This window comes from Psammomys obesus, unplaced genomic scaffold (genome assembly GCF_907164565.1).
Source record: "Psammomys obesus unplaced genomic scaffold, mPsaObe1.curated_primary_1811, whole genome shotgun sequence".
In the NCBI taxonomy this organism is placed as follows: Eukaryota; Metazoa; Chordata; class Mammalia; order Rodentia; family Muridae; genus Psammomys; species Psammomys obesus.
In genome coordinates, this window is record NW_026591918.1 from 296554 (window position 1) to 312208 (window position 15655).

The window sequence follows — 15655 nt, forward strand, 5'->3', positions numbered from 1 at the left end:
ATTCTCACTCCTAGCCCCAACCCCTATCTTCAGACCAAAAGCAGAAAAGAGTCCCCTTTAGAGGAGGGAACTAGCTACAACTTGAATGTTTGGATTTTCCTGGTTTCTGCTGACTACTGAAGCCCAAGAAGACATCCCCAAAAGAATTCAGAAATATGAAAATGTCTTTGTTATGTGGCTTCTGTCTACCTATGTCACTAAGACCCAGCTCTTACCTGAACAGAAGAATAAGGCATGCATGCCTAGCACACAGAAACATTTTACTTCCTTCATAGCTTGCTCCTTTATTTCAGACATCAGAACACTGATAGCTGGCAAGCCCACTGAGTTGGGAAGGGATGCTTTGTTCTGATCCTAAACCTGAAAGCTCCTTTTTCACAGGTGTGGTATGTGGCTAATGGAAACATTCTGAGTGCCCTGAAGAGGATCTTGAGAAACATGTCTGAATCACCTGATACTTATTTTTAAAGTAAAGATTTATGAGCTTCCCTCCACACCTGCTTCAGCTTCCTTCCATAAACCTGAAATGGAGACAGGGTTCAGGGGTCTTTCATTCTGTAAGCAAAGATTCCTTTCAGCTAAATACAAAGATGCTCCATGATACTTAAAGTCAGGGCTCCAGTGAGCATTTCTGTACCAAGACTACGGCTGGCAAAAAGCATGTGTCCCCCTCTAGTAAGATCATCTATCATCCATACACAACTTCCGTGGTGATCACTCCGGGGTCAGACATGATCCAATGCCTGCTTTTTTCTGACAGAAATCTTTCCAATAACAACACTTTTGTCCAGGCCTGATGGTATACACTATTAACCCCAGCCCTGCCCTCAAGAGGCAGAGGCAGGTAGATCTCTCTGAGCTTGAAGCAAGCCAGGACTACATTGTAAGACTGTCTCAAAAAGAGAAAAAAAAAATTTTTTTTTTCTTCCTTCACAGGAATTAGAGACACTGGTCAAAGTGGTGTGTTAAAAGGTTACCCAACAGTAATTTTCAGAAGAGAGGTAAGACAAGGAGAACTAAAGTACTCTTCATTCTGAATTGGGCCCTTTCCTAACGGCTCATGATCACCTGTTCTGAAACCAGCGCAGACATTGTTCCTGTCAACTGCCTATTGTGAATGATGCTGCAATGAACACAGGAGCAGATAACTCTTCAAGATACAGATTCAGATCCTTCAGATACAAGCCCAGAATTAGGATTGCTGAATCAAAGGATACAGTGAACTCCTAAGAACTAGGGTAGAAGTAACTTACTTTCCCACTCTGGGTGATACCCAGGTTGGCATCACCCACCAACTGATCAAGGAGGGTGTGGCAAAGCAGGTAGCTTCCCCATCTCCTCGCCCTAGACCAGTGGTTCTCAACCAGTGGGTCAAGACAACCTTGGGAGTTGAACAACCCTTTCACAGGCTCCTACAACCATCAGAAAACATAAACATTCACATTATGGTTCATAACAGGAGCAAAATTATAAAGTTGAAATGAAAATTTTATGGTTGGTAGTCACTACAAAATGAGAACCTGTATTAAAGGGTCACAAGCATTAGGAAGGTTGAGAACCACTGCCCTAGGCCCAGCCACATACACCCCACACTAGCATCGCTGAGGGGATACCAGAGACTGTATGAAAAGAAAGCTACAGTTTAACTTCATGTAAGACAGAGTAGTAGAGGAGTCTTTGGCAAAACATCTCTACTATATTGTTAATGAAAGCAGTTTCTATAATGAGCAACCAAAAGTACCAGTGTGAGAAGATCTAATGAGATGTCAACTCTCATAATCAGAGAGAAAAGTAAACCATTAGTTTGGATGTGGGTCTCTGATGATGCGTTTTCTCAAAGGCCTTTGGAACAAATATCTCTGGTATATTAGCTGTTAATATTCTGTTTATACTACCTGACAAAATATGCCTGGGATAATTTTATTTAAAAATTTTTACCCAAGTATTATTAAAAATAGGTAGCAAATCTTTGGAGAGGATTGAAAAAAAAAAAGAAAGAAAGAAAATATAGCAAATCTCAAGTTATATCTGAGTGCCATTTCAGCCTCCCTGAATTAAGAAACGCAGCACAACACGACCCTTTCAGCTCCCAAACAGGCACATCCTCAGATGTGCCACTGGCACCTTCCTGAGTCCCCTGGAGGGCAGAAAATGTGGAAGGTTATGTTCTTCACCAGGGCTCTGGTGCAGTGAGGTCAGGAGATACTGCACCCAGTGGGGCTCACAGTGGTAGGACTGGAGACCCAGAAAGACAGGGCTTGCAGTGCGCTACAGTCACCGCATTTGCAAATGCAGTGGTGCTGATGAACCTCAACTGGGAGATTGTGAGTGCAAACAAACGCCAAGCCCGTTCCACTCTTCAGCCTTACGTTTAGGGTTTCTGCTTTGTTTTCCATGGCCTCCTATACTCTGAGATGAGAAAAGTTTAGAAGAAAATTAATTACCATACCTTTGTTCAGAGAGAAAAGCACTTAACATCACTTTGCTTTTAGGCACTCCTACTCACAGACAACCCCTCTGTCTCTTACTGGTTCCCCCTCACCTCTAAGTGCTAATGTTCCAGTGTTTCTGGGCATCACTGCTCTCTACTTCTCAAATCCACTCCCTGGTCTGTACCCCATCATAGAAGAACTATCTAGTTATACCCAGGTACCCTGGTGTGTTTCACCAGTATGGTGTCAAAAAGGGAACTCCAGACCTCCCATTACAAACTTTCAGTTCTCTAATATGGCCTGTCCCCAGTCTCACTAATTGTAGCTAGTAGCAATTTCACCTTTCAAGTCTCCTAAACCAAATCAGAGCCATCTTTATCTGTGCTGTATGAAGAAAATACACTCTCATACTCCACCTCCAAAACCCTAGTGTTCACACTTGTTGAACTTCCACTGCTGCCACCCCATCTATGTCACCCCCACACGTGCACCTACATTACTGTAGTAATTTCCCATTTTCTCCTTCATTCTTCCCACCTTTACTCCTTCCAATCTATTTCAAACACTGTGGTCAGATTAAGGCAATTAAATCTAAATCAAGAAATCAAGCCTTGTTTTGCTATAACTGAGTGAGCCCCTATAACTCGTTTTTCACTAATTAAAATTAAAAACTAGGTAAAACAAAACCTGAGAACCCTGAAAAGTACACAAAATGGGTAAATTGTTAGTATTACGTTTTAAATTTTAAATTTAAATTTATTTTGGGAAGAAACCCTTACATGAAAGAAGAGGACAATTTCCAGGAGCTGGTTATCTTCTTCTATGGGGAAAGGGTGGTTCCTAAGACTGGAACTTGGGTCATCAGACTTAGTGGCAAGTATCTTTTACCTTAGTCACCTTGCCAGCCCTGAACTAGTATTTTTTTTTTAATTTTTATTATTAGTTACATTTTACTAACTCTGTATTCCAGCTGTATCCCGCTCCCTCATTCCCTCCCAGTCCTACCCTCCCTCCCTCATCTCCTCCCTGCCCCTGTCCAAGTCCACTGATTGGGGAGGACCCACTCCCCTTTTATCTGACCTTGTTTTATCAGGTTTTTTCAGGACTGGATCCTGAACTACTATTTTATGAAGCTATTATGTTTCGTGACATGCCAGCAAGTTACGTGTTTATGAAAACTATAACACATACTTTATTTCATAAAAGCATAAAATTGGGTAGGGAGATGGCACAGTGAGCAAAGCACCTGGAGCCAAGTGTGAGAATCTGAGTTTGGATTCCTCAGAGTACATATAAAAAACAGTCAGGACCATAATCCCAATGCTCAGAAGGCAGGGATCCTCCAGGGCAAACTGGCTAGACTATTCAAACTGTCAAGTTACAGGTTCAGCAAAGAGACCTTGTTGCAGGAAATAAAATGGAGAGTGACTGAGGAGAGCATTGATACTAACCTCTGGGCTCTATATGTGCGCCAATACACACACACACACACACACACACACACACACACACACACAACTAACAAAAAAGTACTTAGCATTTCCTGTGGGAGGCACAGAGGTTCTTGTGCTTACAGATAAGCACTAGGAAACCAATGTTAAACACCCAGGGAGTGTGTGTATATCTTCAAAATGAGAGATGTATAATAACCTGTTTTCCATCCAGAAGATTGGGAGCAGACATGGTTAACAGCCTGGTGACCTCTGTGTGGCTGAGACCAAACTAGATCCTCACCCAGACCCCTATCATGACCTTGTCAATGTACAGAAACCATCTTTATAGAAGGTGTCACATGTACTTTACAAAAGAGTGTCGATGTAGTTATGCCTTAAGTTTATTGTGTACATGGACTGAATTAATTATCACCAGGAAATTTTTCACCAGTGTTCTTGCTAAAATATGCCTAAAATGAACTACTCAGGGTCAGACTCTTGAAGTTTGAACCAACACTGGCTACTTGCTCATGTTGAACTGAACTACCTTCTTGCTTCCTGTGAATCATTACTCTTCTGGCCATGGTTACAAAGATCCCCATAAACATGAACATGGGTAAATTACTACCATTAAAATCTAACAGTTCTAAAAGTATAATGTTCATAAATGTTTACAACCTTCTTTACCAGATAACTAGGTACTAATGTTTATGTGGTTCTGTCAATAAATTTATTTTTAAATTAATGAAAACTACAAATATTAAAGTAGAAAAGGAAGACAAACAGAATCAATAGTATTTATCAAATGTTAAAGACTACAATAGGTACCATGAGGACTGTAAAGGAAATAAAACTGGCAATAATTAAGATAGTATACTACTATAAAATACTCCAGAATGCATGTTATATATTCAGATTCATTTCATACTATACTAGGTTCAATCCTGTGCCCTCAAAAAAATAATAAGTCAGACATTGTAGCACACACCTTTAATCCCAGCACTCAGGAGGTAGAGGCAGGCAGATCTCTGAGTTCAAGGCCAGCCTGGTCTACAAAGCAAGTCCAGGACAACCCAGGCTACACAGAGAAACCCTGTCTCTAAAAACCAAATAATAACAACAACAATCATTTGAGTCTCACAAATGACACTGAAATAATACTAAGAAGTGAACACAACTCCTATATGGCTTGGTTCTGGAAACCTGACTGGTGCAATGAAGAAAGAACAAGCGGACTGACAGGCAGACAGACACACTCACACAAACAGACAAGACAAAAAAACAGAGACACAGCAGACACACACAATCACAGATACAGACACACAGAGACAAGACAAAAACAGATACAGCAGAGAGACACACAAACAGACACACACAGAGATGGGCTGTGTATGCTCTGGTGAAGAGCACCTACTAACAAAACAACAAGTTATGGAGATGGTGTGGTCAGCTAGTCTCAGTAGGCGAAGGGGAGCAATTTCAGGTTACAGTCTTCTGGGAGGAGGAAGCTACAAGTGCTGGCTTTTGCAAACATTGTTTAGTCTGGTAAAGACTCATATGTGGAGTAGAGGAAGGCTTTGCCATTTTCCTCCAAGCATCACCTGGAGGAAGGCCCCACCACTCCTATGGTATGAGACATCAGGGCATTTTCCATGGCCTGTTGGTGTCATACAATACACACTCACTCAGGACTTCATCTGCTCTTTACACATGCACTCAAAGCTTCCTCAGCTCTCACAACTTTCACCAACTAGAGACTGGAAAACGAAGGTTAAGTAACTTGTCCAAGTCACACTCTGAACAACTGGTAAGCTGGGTTCTAGAGCACCATTCCACAGTGCTGCTCATATGCACGAAGTACAACAGTAGATTAGCTTCATTCCACCTGAAGCTCTTCAATATAATCACACACGTACAGGCCGAGCAAAGACCACAAAAGCTTGTGATACCTGGTGTTCCAATGGCTTCTACATATGAGAAAATCATATTCGCTTTTCCTTTCAGAGAATTTTCTATGCTGTGAAGGTCTTCCAGGGTGGTGACATATTTTACTTCGTTAAAAAGCAGAGCACTAAAATAAACACAGAAAAAAAACTAGTGAAAATTTTGTTATGGACTTAGCTACGAATGTAAAAACTCTAAGGTACATAAGTTTTTTTTTTTTAAGTGTAACTTCTTTAAACAAACTGTGAGTTATGAGAACACAATCCTTCTAACAGCACTCAAGTGAACTTTGTCTCTAGGTCATTGTCCTTCCTTGAAAACACAACCCGGACACTTGTAAGAAATTCTCTACCACAATCACCTCCATAGATTTAAACTGCATTTGCTCACATCCTAGTGTGATGTGGGTCTCTCAGGCTTGAATACAGGTGAGCCGTCCATGTATCCATCTTAGGGGCTTCTTTCTAAGAGCCCCTAAGCCATTCATGACCTGGACGTTACCTGCCTTTCCACCGTCAGTGTGTGCCCTCTGCTCAGTCTGACACACTGCATGCACACCCCTCTGCTGGGAGCTATGCCTTCGCTCCATCTGATACACTTGATCTGTCCCAAAGCTTTCCTGTTGTTCCTGTGTCCATAGCCTGCAGCTTTTCCTTCCTGCTCCATTATTTAATTCCTTCATGGCACATACTGTAATTTACTGTTTATTCCATTTCCTTGTTAATTCCTCATCCCCACTAAACATCTCTTTAAGGCAAGGACACTGTTATTTTATCAGTGTATCTGCAGTAAGTATAAAATATAGTACATAGTCCGTAATCAAACATTTATTGAAATAACAAAAGAAAACAGCAGGGCCTGCTTCGTTCTGAGAAATGGAAATTCAAATCACTGGAGAGCCAAGCATGACACATACATGTAACCCCAGTGGTTACAAGAGGATCGTGAGTGTGAGGTCAGCATGGGCCACAGAAAGAGAGGGAGAGAGAGGGAGAGACAGAGAGCATGCCAGTAATGTCAAGTTTATTCATAAATACATTTACTGATTAAGGCACCAGAACAGAACAGCAAGCCTGTTTCTTCCTTGGTCTTATGAAGACAGGGCCTCACTCTGCGGTTTAGGCTGGTCTAGACCTACTTTACTATGAAGCCCAAGTGGACCATGACTTTACAGCAATCCTTCTGCCTCTCTCTGCCTCCCAAATACTGACTGGAGCATAGGCCAACATGTCCATCTTACTAACAAATACTATTTCTTCATCCAAATAATCCTTGTATTTTGTTGTCTATTTCTATATAAGCTGTTCCCATAAGCAAGAGTTTTCATTTAATCTCTACACACATATTTTTATTAAACTAATTAAAGATGATTTTGGAAAGCTTTTCCAGACCCATATACTTAAATAAAAGTTCATTCAAATGCTTTTCAATAAGTAATTCAAATACAGTTTTCTCTCACAGAAAAACAGTCTCCAACCTTTTGAAACTGACAACCTTTTATAAGAGTAATGATTACTGATGTCATTTGTTTACATGTTATCCTATCAATAGCTGCCAAACTTTATTAGCATATTCGCAAAACTTTATTTTTAAAAATTCCAAAACAAAAAAAAAAATTTCAGAAAAACAGCAGTACTGATTTACATTTTTGCAAATCTCTTTAATATGAAACCAAATCTGCTTCTACATTCAATGTGAGGTGGTACTGTATGTCATATAGCCTCTGGGAACCCACCTGTTCATGAGAAAATGCTGCTGAAAAGGGCAAGTTATACCTTTTTTCATAAGAATATTTTGACTTGGTAATCACCCTGAAAGTGCTACTTCAGACTATGTTAGCTTAAATATTTCACTATTTACTACAGATTTATGAAATATTCCAATTTAATACACAGTCCCCAGGGTAGCCTCTTGTTTTGTTTTTGAGAAGTTCTGAGCAGCACTCACGGTGCTAGTATTTCACATGCTTACATCTTCAGCAATACTACCGAAGCACTGTGGTTTACACAGGAAGTGGGGTGGCTCCAGACTATTTTGCCAGTTCCTGCTAGAGCGGAGATTCAAATCCAATCTCCTGACAGTAACAAATGGGCATTCTGATGTTACCACCCATTATTTCAGGGACTGGGGAAAAATGGGTCTTGCTAGTTAGCCCAGGCTAGCCTCAAACCTGCAGGGATTCTCCTGCCTCATTCTCAAGTGCTTAATTACAAGCATTTACCACCACACCCAGCCATCACTGACCACTCTTACGAATGGCAAACCAAGTTGGAAAAGGATGGTAGCCACTGATGGGTCGGGGGCAACCCAGACCTACACCTTTAGGCTACTAGCCCAGAATTATCCCTGAAATACTTCAAAACAAGATGAGTATCATCCAGTGCGCTTACAAGGATGCTTTTCCAAACTCCCTGCTACAAGGCTTGGCTAAATGACCTGAAATCACTGGCTTGAGATTCTGGATCAGAAGCAAGCGATACAAAGAACCATGGACAGTACAGAATTCCTCTGAGAGATGGTGGCAGCAATGCTTCAAAGGCAGCCATGTGACTGTTGCTGAGCCCCCCCCCCCCCCAGTGCAGGGAGTGAAGACTTGCATCCAGCATGCAGTAGCAGTACAAGAGTCCTCCCCACATGATTCTAACTATAACTCTGGACTGCACAACGTTTTAGTCTAGGTCTCCTGCCCTTCTAGGGCAAATGAGATATCCTATATCCACTAGATAGGAATATCATTAACCCTGTTTTAAAGACCAGGCTATGGGGTTTGGAGAGGTTATATTGCCCTAATGTCCCAAAGCTTATTAAGTAGTCATTATCCATGAGATAATAATAATCAAAACTAATGACATTCATAATCTAATGATCTCTATGATTTTTCCCAGTGGCTTCCTGGCTTTATTATATTCCTTAATAGGCTGATTTCCAGATCATGAGCATGTCTAGGGAGCTCAAAAATCCATCCAACACGCCTGTCTTTATTCCTTCACTTTGGTTCTAAAGGCAAAAACTGCTGACAGAAATGGGTTAAGGAGAAAGTCTCTCTTGGGATTTCTCACTTTGATGATGGAATGAGACACCCTAGGACAATCAGATGGGGGATTCTTTCTGCCCTAAAAGGTCTTCCACCCTTTGGTGATGCTTTTCCCCAGACTCTTCCTATCAGAATCAACCATGGAGATAAGACAAGCAGATAAGACAGGAACTGTTAAAACAAAGGAACCAACAGCCTTCTTTTCCCTTTTATTACAGTGCAGCTCACTCATTCCTTTCTCAAAAATTATCCGTCTGTCAGAATTCAAATTCTTAAAAAAATTTTTTTTCATTAAAACAGTATATGCTAATTTATCATCCAAAACCTTCCAACAAGAGGAATGGGGAGTAGAAAATGATTATTTTTATGTGTGTGATGGAATTTTCTTTGCTCATGCTTTGTTTTATATTTTTGAGATATGATTTAATAGGTAGCCCAAGAGAGCTTGGCCTTTACTCCAGGCTGGCTCAAACTAATTCTTTCTTATTCAAGTCCCTGCATGCAGGGGGTAGAGACAGCACAGCATAACACCCCCAGGAAGTTACTATTATCTAAGCCACTACCTGATTCACATTTAAAGTGATAGGTTGAAAACTAGAAGCCACCTCTGAAACACAAATTGAAAGTACAGACACAAATCCCAATTATTCTATAGTACCTACATAATTTCCTAGCAACTTATTCCTTAGAAAACAATTATGGGCCCTTAATGGGAGATTTCTTCTCCTTCCATACTCAGCAATTAAAGCATGAGCTTTCCAAATTCATGTCCATCAACTCACTGTGAATTGAGCATCTAAGAGATTTCACACACCACATTATGTTCCCAGGTCACAGTTTGAAAACCTAACATTAATACTAATTAACAGCTCTATGACAAATTCACAACCAAGGCAAGCAACCTTTTATTCTAAATGTCCAATAAAAACTCCCTCATCAACTTGTATATTCTTAAGTAATGCTTTAATTACACTTTAAATATAATATCAAAAGCCCACATAACTGGTGCTCCAAAGTATCTAATTTATAAATAATTAATATGAACATTATCCTAAATTTATATTCTCTGATTTTATCACTTTCTTTCCCGCCTGTATTTTTTTTATATTTAAAAAAAAAGGAATTTATTAAAAATCTTGACAATTGACAAAGCAGCAGAGTTGAAGAAAAACTGTGGCTCATTGTTCTCACGCAAAACATCTACATAGCAAACAAAAACAAATGCTTGGAGGAAAAAGTAACAGCACAGCTCACATTTTTGAAGCAAATAAATATAAATACTCTCAAATGCAAGCTTTGGTTCATGGTCAAATGTTTTGAAAACAACATGGACATCTTGACCAAAAATAACTGACAGGTTGGCTGAAATTAATATAACTTAGCATACACACTGATCAATTTTGCACACCCCCAGAGAGAAAGGTAAACACCAACCCAGCAATAAACTTTTCCGTCACTGGTGCAACAGCAGCACAAAGGTGGGATAACCAACCTCTATCTGACTGAACTTAAGGCCCAGTCTAAAAGATGGAACCATGTCTGACACTGTTCAGGTGCTCAAGAACTAAGACTAGATAGTCCATGAACCTAGAGGAAAACCAAGCACTATTCTGCTACAGGAACAGCAATAAAATGACTACTACCAACGTTCTGCTATATACATAGATCAGTATCTTGCTCAGTCACCATCAAAGAAGCTTCCGTCTACAGTAGATAGGAACAAATACTAACCCTCAATTGTTCATTGCTCAGAGACTGAGACCTTGGAACACCCAGTCCTTAATGGATGTCTCAATCAAAGCCCTCCCTTCAGAGCAGAGGGAACTTTTAGGGAAGACGTGGTGAAAAGATTCTAAGAGCCAGTAGGGACAGAGGACACCAAGGAAACAAGTCTTCTAAACACAACATGACTGACACACATAAGAACTCATGAATATGGTGGCAGGATGCACAGCATTTGCACAGATCCAAGTCAGATGGGGTCTCACTACTGAGAGGGGGAAGTGGACACAAGCTACCAACCCTAACCAAGAAGCTATCTCCAACTGGCAACTACTTGCTAAAGAAAAATTAGTTTTTTCCAATAGAGTCTTTCACTTAAGGGCAAGTCCCATGCCCAACAGTAGATAGCCAACTCAAAATAAACTCAAAGATATTTGGGAAGATGTTTTGTCTCATCAAGTTTTGTCTGGGCACTTTTTTTTTAACCTTACTGGTTATCTTAGTCACTTTTCTACTGCTGTAAAGAGACACCATGATCAAGGAAACTCTTTTGGAGGAAAGCATTTGGTTGGAGCTTGCTTAGTTTAAAAGGCTTAGCCCACTGTCATCATGGTAGGAGCCTGGCAGCATGCAGACAAGTGCCAGTGGTTGTAGCTGAGAGCTACATCCTGATCCATAAAGTCAGAGGAGCAAGGAGGAGGGAGGGGGAGAGGAAAGGAGCAGGGAGGGGGAGGGAGAGAAAAGAAGAAAAGGAGAGAGGGGAAACAGGGAGAGAGATTGGGAAGAGAGGGGGAGAAAGGGAGAGGGGGAGAAGAGGAGAGGAAGAGAGGGAGAGAGGGAGAGAGAGGGAGAAGAATAGAGAGAGGCTGACTCACTGGCTTGGTATAGACTGGTGAGGTAACCAGCATTCGCATATATAAATCTTTACAGGTTAATTTTAAATGGCATATAAAAACAAAAGAAGTACACGATTCCAAAAACAAAAATATGCTAAGGCCTATCAAATATATTACAAACTCAATAAAGTAAAGCTGCGGTCCTGGCACACAGACAGACCAGTGAGACACAGTTCAGAAACAGAACTCAACATAAAAGAGGTTTGTGTAAATCATGACACCTTAACAAAAATCTATTATTTCAGATCATATATTCTTCATACCATTTACCAGGTCAAATTCCAAACATTTTAATCTTAAGTATTTTATATTTAAGCATATATATTTATGTGCCTCTATAACATAATTTTAAATATACTTATAATTTTAAAACATATTTACTCTTAAATATAAATAGAAACAATAATAGAAGAAACTCATCCATACAAAAACACATTGATCTCTGACAAAGGAGCAAGGGGAATTCAATAAAGAAAGAATAATCTTTTTAACAGAAGGCGCTGAAAAACTGGGCATCTGCATGCAAAAATGTGAAATACACTGACTCTAGACCTTAGACAATTTATATATTGTAGCACTACCTGTAATTCCAGTGTAGGATGACATAGCAGAGGCAAGAGGATTAGCAATTCAAGGTTATCCTTGGCTACACAGTTACGTTTGAGGACAGCCTGGGCTACATAACACTCTGTCTCCAAAAGGAAACCAAAACTTGGTGACCCTGGTTTGGTAACTCATTTTAAAATACAGTATCAAATGTACAACCCAGTAAAAATATTGTCAGTTTCAACTTCACTATTAAAAAAAAAAAACCTGCGCTCTGAAAAAAAACAAAACAAAACAAAACAAAAACTATTAAAAGAACAATGGAAAAGCCACAAACTGAAAATACCTAACAAAACATGTATCTGATAAAATACTTCAATCTAAACATAAACCCAATTTAAAAGTGGGTAAAATATTTGGAGAGCACATCAAATAACAGATGGCCAGCCAGCTCTGAAAAGATGTTCACCATGCAATGCCACTACACACACCACCAAACGCTGGCAACGACACAGAGTCTAGGAACCCTCTCGCTGCAAACAGCGTGGCCACTAGGAACTGCAGCCCAGCTGGGCAGTTTTTAACAAATTCAACATTATGATACACAATTCTTACTCTTACATACTTATAAGGACACGGATGAACATAGATCCACAACAAAAACCTACGCATCGATGTTTACAGCAGCTTTATTCACAATTATCAAAACTTGGAAGGAACTAATATGCTTAGCAGATGAAGGGGTAAACAGCAGAACATCCACACTGCAGAACACTATTCAGTGATAAAAAGGAACGCACCATTAAACTATGCTATGAAGACACGTAACCGTTTACATATTAGTGAAGTAAGAGAAGCTAAAATGAAAAGCAGCACGCTGTGCGGTGTTATGCAATGGGAAGTTACAAAGACAACAAAAGTATCAGTTGTAAACCCAGCGCAATGGAAACTCCACGTAATCTACAAGAGTACCCTAGAGAAGACTACTATTAATGGTGGACACAGAGCCTGCACCAGCCATCTTTTGTAATCAGGGAAGGCCTCAAGTGGAGGGATTGGTACACCAACCCAGGCACAAAACCTCCAACCTACAGTTGTCCTGCCTGCGGAGTACTCTGGAGCTGGACCCTAGCAATATCATCATCAGACAAAAGAGACTTCATCCAGTAACTGATGGGAGCAGATGCAGAGTCCCACAGCAAACACTAGGTGGAGCTCAGGGAGTCCTGCAGAAGAGGTAGGGAGGAAGGATTGGAAGAACCAGAGTCAGGGAAACCATAAGAACATGGCCCACCATTTGCCTGCAAATTTCATGATTTCCTTGTTTTTAATAGTTGAATAGTATTCCATTGTGTAGATGTACCACAATTTCTATATCCATTCCTCAGTTGAGGGACATCTGGGTTGTTTCCAGATTCTGGCTATTACAAATGAAGCTGCTATGAACATGGTTGAACAAATGTCTTTGTTGTGTACTTGAGCATCTTTTGGATATATGCCTAGAGTTGTATAGCTGACTCTTGAGGTAGCACTATTCCTAATTTTCTAAGAAAGTGCCACATTGATTTCCAAAGTGGTTGACTGACATGAACTCAGTGACTGGCTCTTTGATCATCTCCCCCGTGGGGAATGCAGCTGTACCAGGCCACAGAGGAAGACAATGCAGCCAGTCCTGATAAGACCTGATAAGCGAGGGTAAGATTCATGGGGTGGAGGACCTTCCCTATCAGTGGACCGAGGGATGGACATGGGAGAAGAGGGAGAGAGGGGACAAGGGAGGGGGCAATAGCTGGGATACAAAGTGAATAAACTGTAATAATCACACACACACAAAAATACCATGGCCCAAAAAAAAAACTGACAGGGACTCATGGGGACTAACAGAGATCAAGGAGCCTTTAGAAGTCTGACCTACGACCCCTGCATATATGTTATGGCTGAGTAGCTTGAGGTTGGAGCAGAGTTGGGGAGGGAATCTATTCCTCCTACTGGGTTGCCACGTCCAGCCTTGTGATGTGATGGTATGTGCCTGGTCTTATTGTAGCTTATTATGTGTTTGGTTGATGTCCCTGGGAGGCCTGCACTTGCTAAGGGGAGGCAGAGGTGGGGGTGGATCTAGGAAAGAAGGAAGGTTGGAGAGACACTGGGGGAGGTGAGGGAGGAAACTACAGTGGGGTGTAATATATGAGAGAAGAGTAAAATTGAGAAAAAAAAATGTATCAGTCGTGACAGAGGATAGAATTTTGGAGCAATGAAACTGTTACGCATGACTGTGGTAGAAGCATTATGCACAACATAGTGTGAACACCTGTGCTTAGTTAATACTGGTTCACTAATTATATCAGCTAATGCAAGTGTTACTAGGAAAACCATGGAAACTCTCTGTGCTACCATTTCAATAGAGATTTCTTATAGCTTTAAACAGTGTATCAACTGAATAACCTCAGAATGACTGAATTTCTCTGTAACAATGGCATAAGGAAGACAATTTTTCAGCTTAAAGCCCAAAGTCAAAAAAGAGATAAATTTGAGCATACAAATTTCAAAAGAAATTCTGCTTCCTTTCCATAAGAGAAATGGCCTAAAAAATCAAGTTTAAAATGCAGTAGAAAAGTGGTCAAAAAACATTAAGCAATAATTCAGTTCTATTATGATCACTGTGCAAATACAAAGTGTGTGACACAGCAAAAGGCTCCTTGCTGTGCACTGACTATTTTATACTGATGGTTTTAGCCCACAAAAATAGAATGACAAATTGAAAAAGCATATTCTTTTTCATAGCAATCTGCAAGGTACTGCCATGATATTTGGTTTAGTTGGCTGGTATTTAAATATAACCATTGGAAAATGTTATACAATACTGTATTCCACAAGTCTTTACTATATTCAAAGCAAGAATGAACTGCCTCTCTGATTTCTATACTTCTCGACTTTCTTTCCTCCATTGTTTTTTTTTTTTTTGTTTGTTTGTTTGTTTGTTTGTTTTTACCTTCAGTGCTTTTGCCCTAAATGTCCCCAAGATGACCTATGTCCACAATACTAGCTGTCCTCGTCAGGGGCTGCAGTTTCTTGCAGCTACCTGAGACTGTTAAAGTGTCAGCATCTGTAAATGGCTTTTTGTCCTTATGCGCTATAGATGGCGATCAGATTGACCTGGGCAATATAAAGTGGGCAGGAAGAAAAAGAAATTAAGATTAAGCTAAGTTTGTAGCTTTGCGGATGCTGAATTAACTGTTGCTAAGCCCAGTTATTTTCGTATCTAAGCATAAAAAAGAAAACCACTTCTTTGCTCTGCTTTCCTAGAGCTAATGGCCAATGGCCACAGAGCAGTTTGTACATGTACTGAAACTGGTTGGGTTTTGTGTTGGTTTATCAGGATAATAAGCCAAATTCAAAGTCATAATGGAGACTCTAATTAGGGATGGATACTCAGTGGTTTAAAAACAAAAACAAACTTGCTTAAAGCAAGTTTTTCCCTGGGTTCAATCTCTACACATTGGTAATGGGGTGAGAGAATAAGAAAAAAAAAATGTATTCGCTTACTGTGGCATAAAGAAACACACCAAGTCCACAATGTTTGCAATTCTAACAATCAACAGCCAGGTGCACATGGTAAAGACACAAGCAATCTTCTCCCAAAAGGGCTCC

General features: G+C 40.3%; 1 protein-coding gene across 1 annotated transcript in view; it reads right to left on the bottom strand.

Annotated features, from left to right (window-relative positions):
- Txndc16 (thioredoxin domain containing 16) overlaps positions 1-15655 on the bottom strand; it is a 91488-nt gene that overhangs the window by 58377 nt on the left and 17456 nt on the right. Inside the window, exon 7 of the mRNA XM_055612323.1 lies at positions 5815-5936. Coding sequence (XP_055468298.1) covers positions 5815-5936 — 122 coding nt within the window. The remainder of the gene's footprint in view (positions 1-5814; positions 5937-15655) is intronic.